This window comes from Balaenoptera musculus, chromosome 16, assembly GCF_009873245.2.
Source record: "Balaenoptera musculus isolate JJ_BM4_2016_0621 chromosome 16, mBalMus1.pri.v3, whole genome shotgun sequence".
Taxonomy (NCBI): Eukaryota; Metazoa; Chordata; class Mammalia; order Artiodactyla; family Balaenopteridae; genus Balaenoptera; species Balaenoptera musculus.
This window is the reverse complement of record NC_045800.1, coordinates 1,011,018-1,031,794: the sequence shown is the minus strand read 5'-3', so window position 1 is coordinate 1,031,794 and position 20,777 is coordinate 1,011,018. Positions and strand designations below refer to the sequence as shown.

The 20,777-nt window shown below is 54.2% G+C and overlaps 1 protein-coding gene across 1 annotated transcript in view; it reads left to right on the top strand.

Annotated features, from left to right (window-relative positions):
• The first annotated feature begins 3,357 nt into the window (after positions 1-3,357).
• LRRC27 (leucine rich repeat containing 27) overlaps positions 3,358-20,777 on the top strand; it is a 27,520-nt gene continuing 10,100 nt past the window's right edge. Inside the window, 8 exon segments of the mRNA XM_036828420.1 lie at positions 3,358-3,459; positions 4,655-4,884; positions 7,449-7,579; positions 11,486-11,544; positions 14,189-14,552; positions 15,477-15,623; positions 18,426-18,484; positions 18,487-18,521. Coding sequence (XP_036684315.1) covers positions 4,699-4,884; positions 7,449-7,579; positions 11,486-11,544; positions 14,189-14,552; positions 15,477-15,623; positions 18,426-18,484; positions 18,487-18,521 — 981 coding nt within the window. The 5' untranslated portion in view covers positions 3,358-3,459; positions 4,655-4,698.

Below are 20,777 nucleotides of genomic sequence, written 5' to 3'. Positions count from 1 at the left end.
TGACCATCCCACTTCACAGATGAAGGAAAGAAGGCCTGGGAGGCAAGTAGCTGCCCAAGTTCCCAGCTGGAGCGTGGGAACGGCCCTGTTGACATCCGAGAACGACCCCCAGGCCCAGGCTTGAGCAGGAATGGGCGTTAGGACCCGCACACCCAGTAGACGGGCAGCAGACGCTTGGTGCTGCGCCCGCCCCCACTGCAACCCTTCTTTCGCTGTGTAGCAGGATGCAGACAAAGGGACACGCGCAAAATATAAACGTTCTGGGAACTCCCTGGCGGTCCAGTGGTTAGGACTATGAGCGTTCACTGCCAAGGGCCTGGGTTCGATCCCTGGTCAGGGAACTAAGGTCCCGCAAGCCGCGCGGGTAGGAAAAAAAAAAAAAAACCTTAAAAAAAGTATAAATGTTCTTAAGTGTAACAATGAAATAGCCCTTAGCGGCCACCCAACTCACCAGCAACCCCACCCTCTGCCCCGGCCTGGACTGAGGGACCACCTGTCCTCGGACCTCCACTGCATTAGTTCCTGGGGCTCTGGTAACAAAACCTGCAGACCAGGCAGTTAAATAACAGAAATTTATTTTCTCACGGTCTGAGGCTGGAAGTCTGACATCAAGGAGTCAGCAGGACTGGTTTCTCCTGAGGCCTCTCTCCTTGGTTGCAGACAGCCGTCTTCTCCCTGTGTCCTCCCGAGGTCATCCCTCTGTGTGTCTGTGTCCTAATTTCCTCTTCTTATAAAGACACCAGTCACACTGGATAAGGGCCACTCAATGATCCCATTTAACATTAGTCACCTCTTTAAAGACCCTACCTCCAAATAAGTCACATTCTGAGGTGCTGGGGGTCAGGGATTGGATTTGAGGGACACAGTTCAGCCCATAACACCCACCAGGTGCACCCCATCTCCTGCTTCCCCCAGCTCATATTTGTCACAGGAAAATATGATTTTCCTGTCTCTTGATTTTTTGAGAGAGAACTCGTCTCTTGATTTTTTGTTTTAGAATCTTATCATTCACATTTGCAGCTTATCATTTAGTTTTGCTTGTATGAAAAGCATTTCATACTCTATGAAGTCTCCTGGAATTTGCTTTTTCTGTCAAAAGCTGTTTCTAAGATTCATTCTTGTTGTTGTGAGTAGCTATTGTTCGTTCATTTCATGGCTTTCTCTTTCTTGGCCTTTGGGGTCCTTCCCAGGTTTTGCTAAAATGAGTGAGGCGGCTGTGAATGTCTCTGCCCACGTGTCCTGATGCAACTCTGTGTCTGAGTCTCCAGAGGGGAACGGTGGGGGGTCACTGCACGTGGGAATCCAGCCCGACAGGAGAGCAGGGTGCTCTCCCAGATGCCCCAAGTTCCGATGGACACCCTGACAGAAGAATGAGCTACGGGCATGAACACAGGGGTTCCCAGACTTCTTCATTTTTGCCAACTGAGCAAGGGTAAAACAGGATCTCATTTCAGATAAAACTGTATTTCCCTGCTAGCTGGTAAAGTGGAGCATCTTTTTATATCTTTATTGGCCATTTTTTTTTCTCTACTGGGAGTTGTTGATTCATATCTCTTGCCCATTAATCTAAATGTAACTATTGCCTCAATCTTTTTAAAATTGAATTATAGGAGTTCTTTATGTATTCTGCATATTAATCCTCATTGGATTATATATTGTGGATACTAATCTTTATTGGATATGAGAATTGCCAATATCTTCTCTCATTTGGGGCTCAACTTTTGATTTTCCTTATGGTATCTTTTAGATAAACAAGAGTACTTTTAATGTAGTGAATTTATCAACATCTGTTTTTATGGTTAGTGCTTTTGTATCCTGTTTAAGAAATCCTTTCTTAGCCTAAGAACAAAATAAAATTCACCCATATTTTCTTCTAAGAACGTGTATAAAATAAACTCTAGTATCGACATACAGCATACATGCAGAAAATATTCCTCACTCCCTTGGTCATGGAAGGGTTGTTCTGAATGGCATCACCTGCCATGACCATAGCAAAAATCCAAAGTGATCATTTTACAACAAGGTGGGCCTTATGTTAAAATCAGTGTGAAACTCTTCAGTGGCTCTTGTAGCTGACACTTCTGGTTGCCTGCTCAGAGACCAGCCACCCCGTTCCTCACTTCTAACAGTACCTCCATTTGTTTTCAGGTATTGTGGTGGCTTTGTGATGTGTCAGTGTGGCTAGGCTGAACTACTTCTCCAGAATTCTCTTTTCTGCAGGTTTCCTAACTCGGCCCCAAGAGGCATTGTGCATGAGATTTGGGGGGTAAGGGGGAGCAGTGAGGTAGCAGCTGTAATGATTTTATACTTGGACGGCCAGGGCAGGGGCCCAGGTGTGGCTGCAGCTCGCACACAATGTCCTTTCTCTGCCAGCTCACCTCACTGGTGGGGGGCAGGCGTGCAGCTAGTCTGTCTCCCCGAGTCTTTTAGCTTCTCCAACTCCTGGGCTGGGCGTATGTGTAGTTCTGTGACCATCGGTGCCACGTGATCCATCCATCCTCCCGCGTTCCAGCCTGGGCTCGCTGGTCCCCCCTTTACCTCCACCTTCCCTTCCTGAATACCTGCCCTGCACACTTCAAGCTGCAGCATCAGGCGGAGGGCAGCAGCCTTCAGAGACTGTCCAACCAGCCTCCGCAATGGCAAAGGTCAAATCCCTTAATGACGTCATCCTCTAGTGGCTCGCCGCCTGACTGATAAGAGGTGTGCACACCCTCTACCTGAGTGCTTGAGAAGTGAGGGGGGGGGGGGTCCAGACCCACAGAGAAATCCTGATTGGTCCGAGCCCTGGTGGTGGTCTCATTTCTCTTCTGCTGATTGGTCTAGGTAGCCAAAGCGATTCCGGCCAGATCTCAGAGGCAGTTACTGCGGGGCTTCCTTCTCCTCCCCGGGTGATGGGCGTCCGAGTGACGACTGCAACCGGGACAGCCATCCTGTGACCCCAAGAGGACGTAGGTCTGCCTGCTGCAGACGCGAAGGTATAAAACGGGAAGGACTTTCAAGTTCTTGACGCCGGATGGTCAACTTGAAATGCGAGCCTTCCCGTGTGTAAGCTGCGCTCCCCCGAAGAGCCCACCGGCAGGTGCCCCGCCGCCCGCTCCGCAGAAGCCCGCGCTCGCGCATCACGACACTCCGGGCTTCGGCACACATGTCCCCTTTGTCCGGAACGCTCCACCTCTGTGTGTGTCACCGACTGCCCGGCAGAGGAAGTCGCGGGCGGCGGGCCAGCACTGCGGCTCCGGGCGGACCGCTGGAGTCTGGATGAGTGCCGCGTGCGCAGGCGCACCAGACGCATCACGCGCCCCGCGACTGCGCGCCTTCCGCGCGGCTTGGCGCCTGCGGGCCTCCGTAAGGCTGGGCATCTCCACAGCGACCGCATGGGGCGGGCACCTTACACTGTTGGGCTGCAGCACTCGGCGCCCGGGGCGTGCGGGCGTGCGGGTGGGCTGGCGGCCGCCGAGGGTGAGGTGGGGCTGCGGGCCCGGGGTCGGGGTCGGGGGCACCTCGAGAGAGGCTGGGGCACCGGGTGATGGGGGACGAGGGACGAGGGGCGAGGGGCGGGCCGGGAGCGGGAGCGCATCCCGAGAGGCTGGGGGCACCGCGGGCTTGCGGGGCGCGGAGCTGCGGGGCCCCGAGGGCGGCCGGGCGCGGTGGAGAAACCGGGGAGGGCGCCGGGACCCGGAGCCGCCTCCCCGACCCCACGGAGCCCGCCCCGCCCGCTTTTAGGCCCTGTGGTTTGGCTCTCGGTTCTGAGGTCTTCTCGCTGTTCAGAGGTTTGCGGGAGGTTGAAGCCTCTCTCCCCCTGATTCACAGAAAAGGACCCCAGAGGAGGCCCAGGGCCTCCAGGGAGCGCAGGCCGTCTGCGGTGGGTTCGCCCCCCACTCGTTAATTGCTTGACCTTTGGGCAGTTCCTCGCGTTCCCCACCCCTAAAATGGAGGGAGGTAGACGCACACACGTTTCCCAGGTGTTGGCTGTCGAGAGTTTTGTATCAATGTGCGAAGGCTTCTGAGCCCTGAAACATTCCAGTGTTGGTTGTTATTGCCGGATAAATTGGGAATTAAACACGGACGTGTGCCTCACCGAATGAGGTTCTGGTGAAATACAGTTCTTAAACTTTGTGTCGAGCAAAACTATTGTTGAACAAGTAAAATTCAATGTTCTCGTTTGACCGGTTCCCCCCCCACCCCCCCCCCCACCCCCGCCTAATTTGGTTGCTAGCCAGACCCATCGCTGATCGCTGAGTCAAAGCGGTAATCTGAGCTGTCAGGATTCCCCGTGGAGTGGAACACTAATGGAAATGCCACAGAACCGCGGGGCAAATAAGAAAGTGCGAACTTAGGAGCTCCACTGCATTTAGGGAAGGGATACATTAGCTTGTGCGCTTTGAAATCTTCTGACTTGTTTTCATCCCTAAAATAGCCATTGCATTTTCCAGGAATTAAAAGTTAAATCTTGGGACTCCCTGGTGCAAAGGGAGGAGCAGAACATTTTAATCTGAACCTTCTTGCAGTCCAGTTTGTTTTACAAAAGTCAAGTTTATGATACTGATTATTAGAAACACTGGCTTTGTAAGCCAGCACAAATCTGCCATGAGCTAGCCAGTGAGAGTGTGCCCGTGTGCCTAGGTGTGGCTGTATCTCCTCTCCCTGTCTGCAGGTGACTCCAGACCTGGGAGGATGAGCGGTGGTCCCCGGTGACGGATGGAGGGAAGCAGCTCCTGCAGGGTTCCCTGCGGCGCTGGTCAGGCTAGGAGCAAGGCTGCATCCCCCTCCAGAGACGCTCACGAGGGTGTCAAGGCGGTCATCCTCTCTTCTTCAGCAATTTTAGACTTGAGTCAAAGTGGTCTTCACCATTTAGGAGAGATCTTTAAAGTTCTCAACCTCAGAGTGAGTGGGGCGCCTCTGGGGCATGGTACGTATGTGCCACATAGACGTGATTGAAGGCTCTTCTTACCTGCAGTTTTCTTTTAGAGAGAAATTCGAGAATGAGATAGAGGAGGGTTAACTTGGGGTTTTGTGCACTGCTCTGATGTCACAGATGATGAAGACTCTGATGTCCTCTCCTGAGTTGGGGGGGAACTTGCCGAAAACACCCTTGGTCTCTTAATCAAAACACAACACCCCTAAAATAAGTGCAGTAAAAACTGTCACCCACAGCTTTGCAGATGTCACAGGCTTGACTCTACCTGGTGCCTGGTGCCTTCACCAGGTCCGGCCCTTGCCTGCTTGAGATCTAGTGGGTCTGTCTCCTCCCGCGATTTCTAGAACAAGGTTCCATCACACAGCCTTGAGGGGCGACGGTCAGGGGCCCTCACCAGCAGTTCTCTCACTGCCCAGCAGTCACGCAATTTCCTTAAGCCTCATTTTGTCCTCACCTGGAAGATGGGAATGAGAATCTATTTATGGGTTATTAGGAGAATTAAATGATAAGCATATAAGGCACAGTGTCCTCAACATGGTACACACACCCACGCATTGCACTGTTACCCTGTTGATTGACGGTTTTGAGTGCGTTTACAAAAGCCGTGTACGTAGATTTTAAGTAGCTGCTTAGTTTGTTAACCCCAGTTGTGTTACACACCCTGTTTTTCCCATCAGGCAAGCACTGGTCTTGCGGTCTCTTTCCTTAGCACTGACCTCCATGAGTGATTACTGGGTCATCACTGGTAATTACTGGTAATGCACCACTTTTAATGAAGCAAACGCTCTCAGCTCTGAACAAGGAACCCAACAGTGTCATGCATAAAGAAAGAAGGAGGAAATTCCAGAGCCTTCTTCAGGCTTAATGAAGAAACTTTATAACTATTTATGCTTCTCAGAAAACGGAGACGTCAATATACATTTTACTACCATGGCAACAAATCACTGAGTGAGGTGACCACTCAGAGTCGTGGACTTTTAGGGGTTACGGGTGCACTTTGCAGCCATCGCAACGCTCTCTAGAGCCACCATCATCACCTCCAGAGACCCTTATGATCAGGGAACACAGACCCCCATCTTCACACGGCCTCACAGAACCGAGGAGGGAGGATGGGCTCGTGCGATGCACTCAAACCGGCCCCTATGGGGCGAAGGCGAATGTTAGTTTGTCTTTCTGAGATTTCGTTTTCTGGTGTTTACCAGGATCTGCGGCTTCAGCGCTGAGCCCGAGAGAGCAAGAGCCTAAAGCTGACCTGGCGGCCGGGCCAAGAGTGGCCCGGCGCGAAGGCGTCCACACGCTGTGTCCAGTCGCCACTCACTCCCCAGAGGCTGCACCCGCCGCCAGCAGGGAGCGATGGTGCCGCGCCTTAGCTGCTTAGGGATTGTGTTTTCAGCATATTTGTGGAGTGTGGTTTCTAGCCAGTGTTTCTCAAGTTTCCGCCATAAACTTGAAGGGACTTGGAAGGTGGTGTTGGCAGCAGAGCCGGGAGCTGAGAAACTGGTGGGGAAGGAGCAGCCTGCTGGCGCCGCGCGCCGTGCTCCGTGGGCTTTCACAGAGCAACGCAGTCGTGCCGGCTGGTGCTTACCTGCGCTCCTGTGTGCCAGGCGCTGCTCGCTTGCTGCACCTGGTACAGGCCAGGCCGCTGGAGCACAGAGAGGTTCGGGAACTTGCTTTAGGTCACACAGCTCATAGGTTTTCAAAACCTAGATTTGAACCCAGGCAGCCTGGCTTCCAGGCCAGTGCCCTTAACGTCTACACTCTGCTGCCCTGGTAAATAGAGACGCAGAAATACATACGTGTGTATAGTATATGTGATCATGTAAATCTATGCAACGTGTATCAAAAGCATTAGAGAAGGGATTTCTGTGTCACCCACAATCCTGCCACACTGTGACTGTAAAATCGTACTTGTACGTATCGCGGGGCGAGGGTCAGTGTGCGTGTGCTTTGTCCTCTCCCCTTCCCTACTGTCCTGTCTTATTTACGATCCGACCTAAGGGCCCACTGGGTGATGTATCAGACTTCCTGACCTGATGGTTACTGGCTGTTTTTGTGCAGCCGTTGCTACCACAGAGGACGCCAGAGCTAACTCAGTGTGTGTGTCCTTTAGTTTCCTTTTCAGTGTCTCCTTGCATGAGAACCAAGGCCCGGACGTGGCTCCCACCCTCGTTCTCTGGGCAGCGTGGGCCCGGGAAGGAGAATAGGATTCAGACACACTTGGGGATGAAGTTAGATGTTAAAGGATAGTTGATGGGAGAGGTGTGATGTGCACAGTGGTGGCGTCTGAACTGCCAGCCGGGCGAGACGCCGCGTCTCCAGGCCGGGAAGCCACTCTAGCAGCTGCGCGGTGAGGCCTGGCCTCATTTTTCTGACGCTTGTGTCTCCCGTTTAAACGACTTAAGGATAAATGTTATGGGTTTTCTTTTAACTTGGTATGTATGATTGCAGTCACTAGTGGAAATGCTTTGAGGATGTGTCATGTTTTAAAATTTGGTTGACAAAAACATTCTTTTTTTTCTCCCCCTGGAAGCAATTGCACCTTCAGCAAAACGCCCTCTGCACGATTCCTAAAGACTTCTTTCAGTGACTGCCAAACCTCACCTGGCTGGACCTCCGCTCTAATAGGATCACAGCGCTTCCTTCTGGGATCGGCTGTCACAAGTGAGTTGCATGTTTCTTTTCCCAGGTTAGGAGGTCATCGTCATCTCCTTAAAATGCCCGAGGGCCTGTTCTTTGGCTACCTAGCCACACCCCACCCCACTGAATGTCGACTTTGGAGCAGAAGCGTGTAATGGGGTTTCCAAAGCCGGCTCGGAGGTGCGGTGGCTGCAGGTACCAAATGCACCTGTATGGTTATAGTTTAGGACACGTAGCACCGCAGAGCACGCTGGCACCACAGCGCCTCTACTGGATAGTCCACGCGGCTTTTGCAGCCGGTTCCGTCTCTGACTCCCTCACGTGAAGCTGCCTGAAGGGTCAGAAATACTGTCCGTGAATTAAACCAGCGGCTTTGCTCCCAAGGGCCCGTGCGTAACTGCGCTGGTTCCTGGTAAATAATGAGTCATTTTTCCTTTTTGGGAAAATCGGAAACCCCAAAGCAAGCTCTGTGCCATCCAGCCACATTCCTGCCACTCTGATGCCGGGCGTCTCCTAGTACTCCCACTTCTAGAACTGGGGCCAAGCTGCTACCCCCTTCACCCGCCCCTCCCAGCAGCCCCAGGTCAGCCGGCACCCCCCAGTCCTGGAGCCACGTGCAGCGTGAGGCCACTGCGCTCTCCTGGCCCCTGTGCCTCAGTGCCCAGTGCTTCCATGCCAGCTTCTTAACCCTTAGGAAACCTCACGACGTGAATTTCAGACACGCCTTTAACATTAGTGCATGCTGGGCAGAGGGAAAAGTACGTGCAAGGGCCATGAGGTGGCCGTGTCCTTGGGGACGGGAGGGGCGGCAGGGAGGCCGTGTGGTGGAACGGAGGAGGGAAGGGGCAGGAGGTGACTGCAGAGGCAGTCGACCAGAGCTGGTAGGCGCGATCGCTAGTTTGACTTTCATCACGAAAGAGACAGGAAGTCACAGATGGTTTGAAGGGAGGGACGGGGCTTTAAGATCACTCTGAAAGGAGGAGTGAGCGTGCCGCAGCGTGGCCAGTTAGGCCGCTGCAGCCGTCCACGCAGGAGAGCCGGGGGATTCAGGTGGGATGGACGGCGTTGGAGGAACAGAGGGGTCCAAGGGTGACCCCCTTCCTGCTAGAGTCATTGCAGCCCCCGTGAAATGGCGGAGTAGAGGCGCAGAGGCCCTTCACTTGCCTGAACTACTGCTCACTGGCTTTAAAAGTATGTTTAAAGAAGTGAGTATTTTATCCATGTAACAGTAAGAGAAAATCCCCGTGCGCCATCCGTGCCTTTACAGGCTCAGCAGGGAAGCAGCTAGTTTCTGTTGACAAGCGGGTGTCTCTGGCAGGGTGGGGACACCCCCAGAGCTCCCGGGCCTTCCTGGACCCACTGGGTCGGCCCCTGGTTGCCTAGAGCAGTGTCCGCAGCTCCAGCCAGCGCGTCCGCCAGCGGCAGTGTGACAGGCAGCTGTGCCTTCTCTGCTTGCACCTGGTCCCCGCCGGCGTGACCCGGGCGGCCCCAGGCGTCTCTGAGTGTGTGTCAGGGAGGCTTGGGGAGGCTCCGCTCTTCCCGGGGTCCTGAGCTGATGTGTCGAGGGCAGTTTCATGCTTCTGGTCCATGGCTGTCTTAGCAAAATGGCACTCAGTTCTGGAGAGTAATTGCTCCTCAAAGGATAAAAATAAACTAGGGCTTGTGCTCATAAGCACTATTCTTTATTCTAAAATAAATACGTGGTCTCAAGTTTTGGAATTCTTTGATTTTGCCAGTCAAATCCAGCTGCTTAATGTTGTCTAAGATATAATTTTGCATGTGATTTATAACCAGTTATATCATTAAAATTAGATCAGCTTGCTAAAGAGCTGAAACATTCATTAGAAATTTTAAGTAATTATGGGCTTATTGAAAGCCTTAAGCTTTCCAGAAAGCCTAATTAAAACAATGCCAGTGTTCCTGTTCTCCCCTACTCAGTGTCTTAGATGTGTAAGCTTGCTAGCAGGGAGAGAAGGTTTAAAAAGGTACATCAGTGTATATGCTTAGGCAAGCAACTCCAGTCCAGTACATAAATGTGTGGCGTTCAGTTGAAAGTCAGTGAAATGAAATAATCAGTGGTTTACTGATAGTATTTGTGAATTTATCACTTAAAAGTGTGCACAAGGATATTTTAATGTATTATTATATAAGGTGGAAAAATCCCCTGTACACTTTCAGGTTCATAGTTGGCTAACATGCCCCCCCCAAAACAAACAAACAAATAGACAAACAAGTGGGCTGGAACATCCTTGGCTTTGAGAAAGGTGTGTTGGAAGGTCCAGGGTACGTGGCGGCCTGCACATCCTGTAGAAGAATCTTAGAAAAGCAAACTCTGTCCTCCTTGGCTATTTTTGTATTAGCAAAATTAAAAGGGGAGTAAACCAAAACCAGTAAGTTGAAGTAACAATGTTTAACTAATTTGCCTTTGTGTTTACCAAGGAAAGTTTAATTCCCCAAGTTTACTTTTTAAAAACTTTAAATAATAGGAAAATCCAAGACAGTAAAAGGAAAGAGAATTGTCTAATCCTCAGGTAATCCGATTTTCCTTTGGGGCTGCCAGTCAAAAAGTTAAACTTAGTTTAAATGAATACTTACTAGAGCTCTCAATTCTGTGTCTGTGAAACTGTATTTTCTCCTTTCACGTCTTGGGGACTCTGGTCAGTGTGATGTTGAATTTTAATTTTTTCACCTTCCACGGAAAATGAGACGCGAGACCGCCCCTCCCTCTGGCCGGAGCATCATTTGCTGATGGGGTCTGCAGGGGGCTGTCTGTCTGAGGAACGTTTTTTGGGAAAGGAAAGCTGAGGATGTGGGTACAGGCTGGCCTGCATTCCAGGCCACTCTGCTCCGCATTGGTCTCCCAGGGCTGGGCAGGGCATGGAGCGCACGCCCAGCGATAGAGAAGGCAGGCGGGGCTTCTCTGTCCCTCCCGGGGCTGTGAGGTCCTCCCCCGTGAGACCGCGGCTGTGTCTGCTGCAGGGCAGGTGTGCGGGGCGCCAGACTGTCCCTGGCGATTAAATAGCGCCTCGGCCCCAGGGATTCCTCAGTCTCTCCGTGAAGCCTGGGTGGAGCAGGGGAGGGGACGGGCGTCCTGCCTCTGCCTGGACGCCCAGGAGAAAGGGCCATCACACCCCTCGGCTGAAACACTGAATGAGCCAGGGCATTTGAAGTCTTTTTACACCAGATTTTAGCTGGTGATCCCTGAAAGCAACCGAGAAAGAGAAAATGATCGTTAATAACGATGGAGCCCTGATGAAATGTGGAGAAACAAAAGCAGCCGAACAAAAGGGGCAAGATAGAGCTTAATGTGAACTATTTATCGTCCATCGTCATTCAATTAGTAAATTTTCATTGGACATCTTCTACCTATCTATGATATGTCTTTTGCTAAACCTTGTAAGGGATATTAATAGCTATTAAGTGACAGAAGAGATCCCTGGTCAAATACTGGGAGAAACACCCCTTCACCATGTTTCCTGGCTTTGAGACTTCAAAGAGGCCTTAGTGTGCGAATTATTCATCTCTAAGCAGAGCGGATACTCTGTCTCCCGGACATCTTTCCATGACTGTTCTCAGCCAGGGCGATCGTGCCGCAGTGGACATGGGCATCATCTGGAGACCTTCTGGTTGTCACAGCCTGGGGAGGGGGCATCTGGTGGGGTGAGGCCAGGATGCCGCTAAACACCCACCGGGCTCGGGACGGTCCCCCCAACAAAGAACTGCCTGGTCCCGAGCGTCCGCGGTGCTGAGGCCGAGAGCCTGACCAGATGCTGAGACGTGGAGTCTATTTGCTGGTGGGGGCAGAGCGTGGGGTGAACGTGTGCACGTCTGCGTTGAAGCTGCCCCCTTAAAGAGAAGACAGATGAAGAAATTTGATGGTCATTTGATTTTCTGCTTTTTAAATTACATATTTTTTGTTTTGTTTTAAAGGCATTTGAAAACTTTGCTTTTAGAAAGAAATCCTATCAAAATGTTACCTGTGGAGCTGGGTAAGTGCTAAAACAACAAAATAAAAGGTGGTTTTAAATGCGGCCTTCTGCAGTTACCAGACCTGTAATGGAAATACAGGCCCGACCCAGCAGGGAAGGCCAGCCGATGCTTTAAATCCCTTCTACACCATCCTTCTGGCCCCTGAGATAACACGGATCCCATCGCCAGAGCTATACACGTTATACACGTTATAACGTGTATAAAGCTCTACACGTTACTGCTGTAAGGTGTGTCCTATATGTGAACACAGTGTACGAACAATGCAAACGCGGAGCCCTGTACCTGACGCTCAAGGAAGATCAGCATCAGGCCCTTGTGGCCCCAGGTGTGCTCCTGAGTCCACCTGCCCCCCTTCCCCCGGCCGGCGTGATTTTTGTTCATCCTTCACTGCTTTCCTTGAAAGCTTTACCACTTACTGTCCCTACACAATACATGTGTAAAGGGCCTTCCTTTCAAACGTTTTCTAAGTTGCATCATCCCTTGTGTATTCTTGGTGACCTGGCGTCTGGGGGCTCAGCACGATGTCTTTCAGGTTTGTCCATGTGGATGTGGACAGCTGTCATGTGTTCATTTCTGTTCGTTCTCCAGTGAACGGTTAGCTCCATTGCCTCCTTCCTGCCTTTTGTGCTGCTGTTTTCGTGAATTTTGCTTTTATATGTGTAGTGGATCTAGCAGACACTCTTTAAACTGTCTTATTTATGTTCTCTCACATGGTCGCCCTTCTGGAGCTCTTCATTTCTTCTTGAGGTTTCGTGCTTCCATCTGGGATGACTGTGTTGGCCTGAAGATCTGTCTTTTGTGTTATACTGAGTCTTATTGTAATGAATTATTTCAGGATTTTAAAAGGTCATCTTTATTTTCCCTTCATTTTTGAAGGTGGTTTTAGCAGACTGTATAGGCTCCTAGACTTTAGGCATCATGACTGCTTTAGAAATACCTTTATTGTCTTGTGGACTCCATCGTCTGTCGAAAAGTCAGCAGTCTTACTGGTTTTCCCTTAGAAGTAATACATCTTTTTTCTCTTGCTGCTTTAAAATTTTTCTCTTTTTGTTTAATTTTCAGCAGTTTGTTTTTGTTTTTATAAATTTATTTATTTACTTATTACTTATTTTTGGCTGCGTTGGGTCTTCATTGCTGCACATGGGCTTTCTCTAGTTGTGGCGAGCGGGGGCTGCTCTTCATTGTGGTACAGTGGCTTTTCTTGTTGTGGAACGTGGGCTCTAGGCATGTGGGCTTAAGTAGTTGTGGCACGTGGGCTTAGTTGCTCCGTGGCATGTGGGATCTTCCAGGACCAGGACTCAAACCCGTGTCCCCTGCATTGGCAGGCGGATTCCTAACCACTGCGCCACCAGGGAAGTCCCCATTTACTGTTTTTGTGTTTTGCCGTTTTGCTTGACTTTAAAAACTATCTTTGCTTGCATTCACCCTCCTTCTGTTTGGTGTCACGATGGGTCCAGTTTGTCTCTGGCTCTAAGTCGATTGTCCACAAGCAAATTGGACAAATATGTTCATTTCTAGTCACTCCTTAGGATTTTTTAAAGCATATCTTTGCCCATTTTGTGAACTGTTTTTCTTTAAAAACACTGATCCCCAGCGTGTAGTGGTCAGGACTTCGCCGTTCTGGACTCGCGTGTGCCGCGCCTGGTGCAGACACCGCGTGTCCTGCTCGGCCGCCCTCGGGGGTCCCTTGGGAGGAGACCTAGGCCTGGGGTCTCATGAGGCAGTTGCAGTCATGCCAGCACATGACATCCAGGTGTTCACCTGGTTCACCTGTTCAGATTCCACACTCTCCTAAGAATATGAGAGAAAAGTTTTCCCTTCAGGAAACAGAGTTGTAAACCACTGACACTGAACATATTTTTTAGAATTTAATATTGTGTAATTAAAACCCATTGTCTTTCAACCCCAATTGTAGTTTCTGTATGTATTCATACAAAGAGGGCTATATTGGTTCAAGTATAATAGATACATAATCGACTAGAAAAAAAGGTAGAAAATAGCTAAATAAATTAGGCTGAAAGGCTGAAAATGAGTTCACTCTGTACAAGAAGGTAACTTGGACAGGACAAGGCTGTTTCAATGTGTTTAAGAACACAAGGGGCTGCTGGGTCTGGAGAGCCCGCCCCAGGGCTGAGGCCAGGCTTGGTGGGCGAGCCCCGCACCCTCACACCCTCACACCCTCAGCCCAGCTCCAGGCCCAGGCCACCTGGCTGTCAGCACATCTGGGTCCCTGCACGTCACGGGAAAGGAGGCCTTGTGAGGCCAGGTGACACCTGTCTGTGGGAAGCTGTGGCCCTAACGCCCGATGAGGGATCTGGCATAAATTGTGGATGAATACGTTGTGGGCCAGTTTTCTCTCACATAACTTTCCTAGAGATCAAAGTGTTTAAAAGTCAGCAAAAGCATTGCAGTAAAAAATACAGGTGTGTGGGCTGAACATCAATTAGAAGCAGATACCAGAAGGTCTGGACGGGGCAAATATCTTCATTTATATGGATTTATGTGCAGTGTGAGGGCCTGGGGCACAGGGGCCACCCCCCACCCAGCCTTCTGCGCAGGGAGCAGTCTCCAGGCTTGCACGCGCCTCGGGCGCGGAGGTGCAGTCTACTAAAGCGGCCTTTTATTCGCTGTCGGTTTCCCCAGTTAAAAAGAGGACCGTGAGTGAGCTGCCGCATCCCCTGTTGGATTTATCCAAAGAGCGTGTGCCTGACAAAGAAGCCATTCATTCTCAGGAGGCAAAGGGAACCGTGTTAACAGAAAAGGCAGGCTTTTTCCCACCTGTGGAAAACCTAGACCCGCGTGAGCGCAGAAGGTCCACCGAGCCTCCGGAGGACTGGCCGAGCGAGGAGGAGATCAGGCGCTTTTGGAAGCTGAGGCAGGAGATCGTGGGGAGCGAGCCCGCGGAGGTTCCTGAGAGCCAGCGCCTGCCGGTGGAGCTGCCCCCGGCCCTCAAGGCGGTGCTGCGCGACAAGGAGATGCGGCGACCCCGCCCGAGGCCCGTCTTCAGGTAGAAGTTGAAAGCAAAGGTGTACTCCCTTGATCTCTGCACGGCTGTAATATCATTTTGTGATTCTCTGTTAAGACATCAGGTGGACGTGTGTCCACGTCGCCATCGTTTGTTACACGGCAGATGCCAGGCCTGGTTTAGGTTAAAGTTACCCAGAAAACAGGCTCAGAGGAAGAGGTTACACGAGAGAAAAACTCAAATCCTGTGTGTGGGTGTGTGGTGTGCACACGTGTGTGGATGTGTGAATATGCGGAGAGAACGTGACCCAGTGACGTTGGGGAAGACGGTTCATACGTCGGCAAGGGCGGTGACGTCACGTCCAGGGCACAGACCATGGTTAGCGGCCACTCTGGTCTGTGGCCCTGCGGACGGCATGAACACGCGCCCCGCGTGTCTGTGGTAAAAGTCTGTGGCGGGACAGTGAGGAAGGGCCCGTCCGAGAAGGCTGCCCTTGGGCACTACTGGAAAACAGAGTAAAGAGCTTTGATCCATGTGAAAGGTGTGCACGTGGCTACTGCACTGTTGTTTCACCTGTTCTGTAGGTTTGAAAATTTTTCAGAGTAAAACCTTGTTCAAGTGTGATTGCCTGGCCGTAGCCCTGGGAGGGCTGGAGGCAGGCAGGGCAGGTCTCCCCAGCCCACAGACCCCCGGAACCAAGTTGGTACCTCGTCCAAGTCAGCGTGAGCCTTTTCCCGGCATGGCGCGGTTTCACCGGTCCCAGGTGTAGGTCCAGCCATGGCCCGGCCTGGGGAGCGGGGTGGAGGCCCTGACGGCCAACCCCGCCTACGTCGTGGATTCTGGGGGTGGCGGCTGTCCGTGACCATCGGGGCATCTCCGTGCAGCCAGCCCGCGGCCCTGCACTCACCCTCGGGGCCGTCACGGGGTTCATTGCGGTGCTCGGCTGACGACCTGGTATCATCGTAGGACGAGGACGCCCTCCTTCAAGAGCGTCCTGCCCGAGCTGGTCCCACGGCAGCAGGCCCTGGGCCGCACCAGCCTGCCGGAAGAGAGCCGGGTCCTGGCCCTCCGGGAGCTGCGGGAGAAGCAGGCCCAGCTGGAGCAGTGCAGGAGGTGAGGTGGGGGCAGGGGGGCGGCCCTGGCCTCGCCTGGCCGCTGTCATGCTGCTCCTCGCGGGGCCTGTGCATTCGCCGCCCCTTCGGCCCTGGTCCCTCCTCTGGTTCCTTGCTCTTCCTTTACCCGTCCTCTCCTGTCAATCACCCGGCTTACAGGTCTTGTTTAAGGAAAGTGGCTTAAAAATAACGTGCCCGTCTGGGGGGTGCGCTCCTGCCTCTGCCCCGCGGGGCTGCTGCTGGCTCGGTCGGCCTCGGCAGGGGGCCAGCTCGGGCCCTGTCCTCACTGTCTCCTCTGTCCCCTCTGTCCTCCAGCCCCGCCAACTGCCTGTCTCCACCGCGCTCTGGGCCCGCGAGGCCGGCTGGCGTGGACGGTGCCCTCCACCTTCTGGTTGGGTTTGGCCAGGGCGGGCTCCGGCGGGAGGTCAGAGGGAAGCGGGGAGGGAGGGCAGGGACCCTCTGCCCCGCCCGCCGCTCCCGTTCCTGGGTGCCAGCGGCCCCTCGGTCCCTCACCCCAGGGCCCCGGGGTGGCCGCAGCCCGTCCTCCTAGCAGGGCCCCTGCTCCGCCTTGTGAATAAACCCTCCTGAAATCACCCGCCTGAGTGTTTTCTCTCAGGGCCCCGCGGATGCAGACGGTTCGCAGAACACGTGTTCTAATGGGCCAGCGTGGTGGTCCCGACACCAGACGTGCTTTTCAAGTCGGGTTTCATGTCCTTCAGGGAGAGGCTGGGTGATGGTAGGCCCTCAGACCTGGTCAGGGCACACGGTGTCCCTGCCCTGGGGCTGGCATCCTGACGGCAGGGACGCAGCCAACCGACAGCGAGGCTCAGATGTGACTGCATGGCCTGGGCCCCCGGGGCCGTGGTGGTCGCGGGCCACGCCCCAGAGTCTCCCCAGAGCGTCCCTCTGCGGGAGTCCAGGCCGCAGGGCGGGAGCGGCCCCTCACCGTGCGTCCCGACGGCCCTCTGCCCTGCATCCAGGCAGGTCCCGCTGCTGCCCGGCTGTGGAGGCTCAGCACCGGCCCCCGCCCCCCCCGCCGCCTTGCTAAGCACCTCTGTCTCCGAGGCTCAGCTGCCCCCGCAGCCGCCGTCCTCACCAGGCGCCCGCCATCCTGGCTCGGGTGGGCACCTGGCTGGGGACCTCGGGAGGCCGGGCGGGACGTGCCCCTCCCCCCAGGTCGGGCTCCCCGGTGCCCAGGGTGCCGCCCGCCTTCGCTGAGGGCGGCTCTTGAATCAAAGGGCGAGCAACAGCTCTCTCCCTGGTTCTGTGCCGGGGGCCCCGAGACCATGTTCGGTGGCCTCCTTGGCAACAGCGTGGGGACCCCGTCCAGTGGCTTAGTCTCCGCACAGCCCCGTGGAGCACGTCACACTTCCTGGCTACCTGTGCTCCTGCGGCTCCTGAGAACGCTGCCCTGTACCTCTTAAGGGACCTTCCAGCCCATTTCCCAAGAGGTGGCAGAGACAAAGCCAGGTCCCCTGCACCCAGGAGCACCGCCCCTGACGTCGCATAGTGACAGTTCCATGCGGGAGCACCGGCTTGGGTTGGGGGCTCGGGAAGCAGCCTCACGGGCGAGGCGGGCTCTGCAGGGGTGCAGAGGGGGTGCCTGGCCCTCCCTCGGGCCTGGAGCCGGGGGAGCACGTAGCCAGATTCTGCCGGCACCGAGATCCTGCCTCATCGTGGAGTTAGGACAGAGGCCCTCTCAGGGCAGCGGCCAGAGCCCAGGAGGGCCCAGCTGCTGTGACCCTGGGGACCAAAGGGCCCCCGATGCAGGCAGCGGGAGAGGCCAGGGCGAGTCTGGGATGGTGGCCAGGGTCTGGGCCCACGATGGAGGGCTCTGCTGAGAGGGGAGACCGAGGGCCAGATGTGCAGGTGGGATGGGAGGGCGCTGACCGTGGGAATCCGGGGAAGATCCAGGAGTGGGGTCAGACAGGCAGGTGGAAACCCAGGCTGGAGAGGCAGCGTCCAGAACCAGAGCGCGTGGCGGGTGAAGCCCTGGCCCCGTCTCGTCCCCGTCGCCGTCGCCGCAGCCCGGGCAGGGGTGGGTTCTGTTCAGCTCAGAGGCTCCCCAGTGTTGCGGTGCCTCTGTGCCCGCGTGGGCAGCGAGTCCCCTGGGCGTTGCTGTGGGCGGTTCGCGGTGCAGCGGGCGAGACGCAGCCAACAGCACAGTGACGCCGCGGGTGACGGGGCTGGAGAGACGGGGCTCACGCTCCTAGGTGAGGCTCGGGCGTCTGAGAGGAGGTGGACCGGTCAGCATCCCCGGGCCACGTGCAGACCAGTGAAAGCCGAAGCCTTTGCTGCGGAGCCCGTGGCCGTGGCCCCGACCGGGCCTTCCCTGAAAAGTGTCCTGGTGCCTCACCGGGCGGGGGGGGCGGGGCCTGGCTTGTCCCCGCCCAGGGAGCTCTGCCCAGACGTGCGTTTCGGAGCCCCCAGGATGCCCGTGTGTCCGGCCACGGGGCCAGGAGTGAAGGGCTTTTGTGTGAAGCTTTAAAAGTGACAGCAGAAATCCTTGTAGGGACCTTCCTGGCGGTCCAGTGGTAAAGACTCACCTTCCAGTGCTGGGGGTGCGGGTTCGATCCCTGGTCGGGGAGCTAAGATCCCACATGCCTCGCGGCCAAAACACCAAAACATAAAACAGAAGCGATATTGTAACAAATTCAGTAAAGACTTTAAAAATGGTCTTTTTTTAGACCACATCTTTTTTTAGACCACATCAAAAAAAATTTTAAAAAAAAAAAAAAGAAATCTTTGTAAGCTGCGCACAAAGCTGCCTTTAACAACATTCGTGTTCCGCTGTGTCCTCCAGAGACAAGCGAGCACTGCAGGAGTGGAGGGAGCTGGCCCAGAGGACGAAGAGGAGGAGGGAGGGCTCAGCCACCTCCCGACCCCACGGAGGAACCTGGTACATCTGGGGAGGGCAGCCCGTTCAGCCCCGAGGGGTGGCGCGGCTGCCGGAGCCCGGGTCCACAGGTGAAGGAGGCCTGACCGCTCGCCGACCTCTGTCACTCAGCCAGCAGTGACCTCCCTGCCGAAAGCAGGCCAGCAGTGGGCCTCCCAGCGCCCCGCACTGGCCCGGGCCCGTCCTCCCTGTCCCCCGGCCTCCCCCAGCCGCCCTTCTGCAGCCCCGGTGCCACTCCCGGCCTCCCGGGAGCTTCCCTGTGGCACTCAGACCCCATCCCCCACCAGCCGCCCCGCACTCCTCCTGCGTGGGCTTCAGGCCGCCCGGCCTCGTGGGGGGAGCGTTGCTGCCCCTCGCCCTCCTCTGGGGGAGCTGCGCTCGCGCCCTCCTGGGGACGCCCCTGACCACCTTGCTCCCAGGTCCAGGGAGAGGCTGTGTGTCCTCGCCCGGAGGGCCGTCCCGAGGCCTGTCCGGTCCTCTCTGTGCCCGAGCTCCCCGAGGCGGCTCTGTCCTGGCGTCCAGGCCTCTCCTCCGGGCAGACTGGTGCACCTTCTCCCCCCTCCCCCCTCCAGGGTTGTATTTAAGCATCGTTATGACCGTGGTGGCTGTCGGACGGGGAGCTGCTGCAGGTCACTCGTGCTTAAATATGCGTAACATATGATCAAACGTACCATCTTGACCGTCGTTAAATGTACAGTTCAGAGGCATTTAGGACATTCCCACTGTGTAACCATCACCACATCTGTCTCCAGAACTTTCTCATCTTCCCAAACGGAAACTCTGTCCCTGTTAACCACCAAGTCCTCACCCCCCTCCCCCGGCCCCGCCCTCTACTTTCTGTCTGTGTATTTGGCTCCTGTAGGGACCTCCTGTGAGTGGAATCACACGGCATTTGTCCCTTTGTGACTGGCTCATTTCACTGAGCATAACATCTTCAAGGTTCATCTGTATCGTAGCCTGTGTCGAAACTTCCTTCCTTTTTAAGGCTGAATGATAGTCCATCGTGTGAATGGGCACATTTTGCTCCTCCGTCCGTCCATCCACAAATGCGTGAGTTGCTTCTGCCACGTGGCTGTGGTGCCCATGGGCATGGCGTTACCAGCGCGAACTGTCTTTTGTATGTCGGTCACTCCAGCTAGAAACGACTTCTGTGATACTGTGCAAGAAGCAGCTTATCCCGTTGTGTGTGTTTTGAATATTACAGAGAAAGGTGGTCACTATGTTTTACAGCATGGACATTGACGAATGTCTGTATAACCTGGAGTAGCACAACACCCCCTAAGTTAGATAGGAAATTTAGAAGCTCCGAAACTCACAGCAGGAAATATTTACTTCATAAAACTTAAATATTTTATATGGCCTAAAATACTATAATTAAAGTCAAAAGATAGGGGGAAATATTTGTGACATACGTTTCTAACAAAAGATTAATATCTAAAATGTAAAGAAAAACCACAAGTAGATTTTTTAAATTAAAGAATGCAGTAGAGAAACAGGCAAAGGGTAGGATAGGCAGTTCACAGGTGAGGAAGCCCCAGTGGCGGTAAATTCAGAAAAGAAGCGCGGCTGCTCGGAGCTCCGGGTGTAAACAGCGCTCGGGAAGCGGCGGGCAGAGCGGAGGCCTCGGGCAGCAGGCTCCCGGCCACTGCTGCTGCCAGGGCGCCAGCTGCTTGCAAAATGTCTAGTAAAGTTAAAAATACTGCTTTCTTGGAAGACTTCTGGTGTCCCGCCTCGCAGAAATGAAGCGGTCGGATCGCAGGCCTGTCCGTACAAGACGTGGGTTTGTGGGTTTCGGCATCCTCTGCGTGCCCACCGCAGCCTCTGTCCCCCGGCCGCGCCAGGCCCTCCCGCGTTCCGGCTGCACCCATGCGCTCTGTGGGGTCGCCCACATCCTGCCCCCCGGAGCCTGAAAGGAGGAAGGGAAGAGAAGATGCCTCCCGCGTGGGCAGGGGGCCTGAGCCTCCTGACTCATCACCCACTTTTTAAAAAGCCTCGCATTTTCATTTTTCACGATGCTCTAAACCCGGCAGCTGTGCCAGTGACCTCTGAATCCATTTTATTGGCCTGAAGAATATCCCTCGTCTGCTTGACACTCAACATATAAAACTCGGGGTCAAGGGACTTCCCTGGCCGTCCAGTGGTTTAGACTCTGCACTTCCAGTGTAGGGGGCCCGGGTTCTATCCCTGGTCAGGGAACTAAGGTCCCATGTGCCACAGAGCACAGCCAAAAAGTAAAAAAAAAAAAAAAAAAAAAACCAA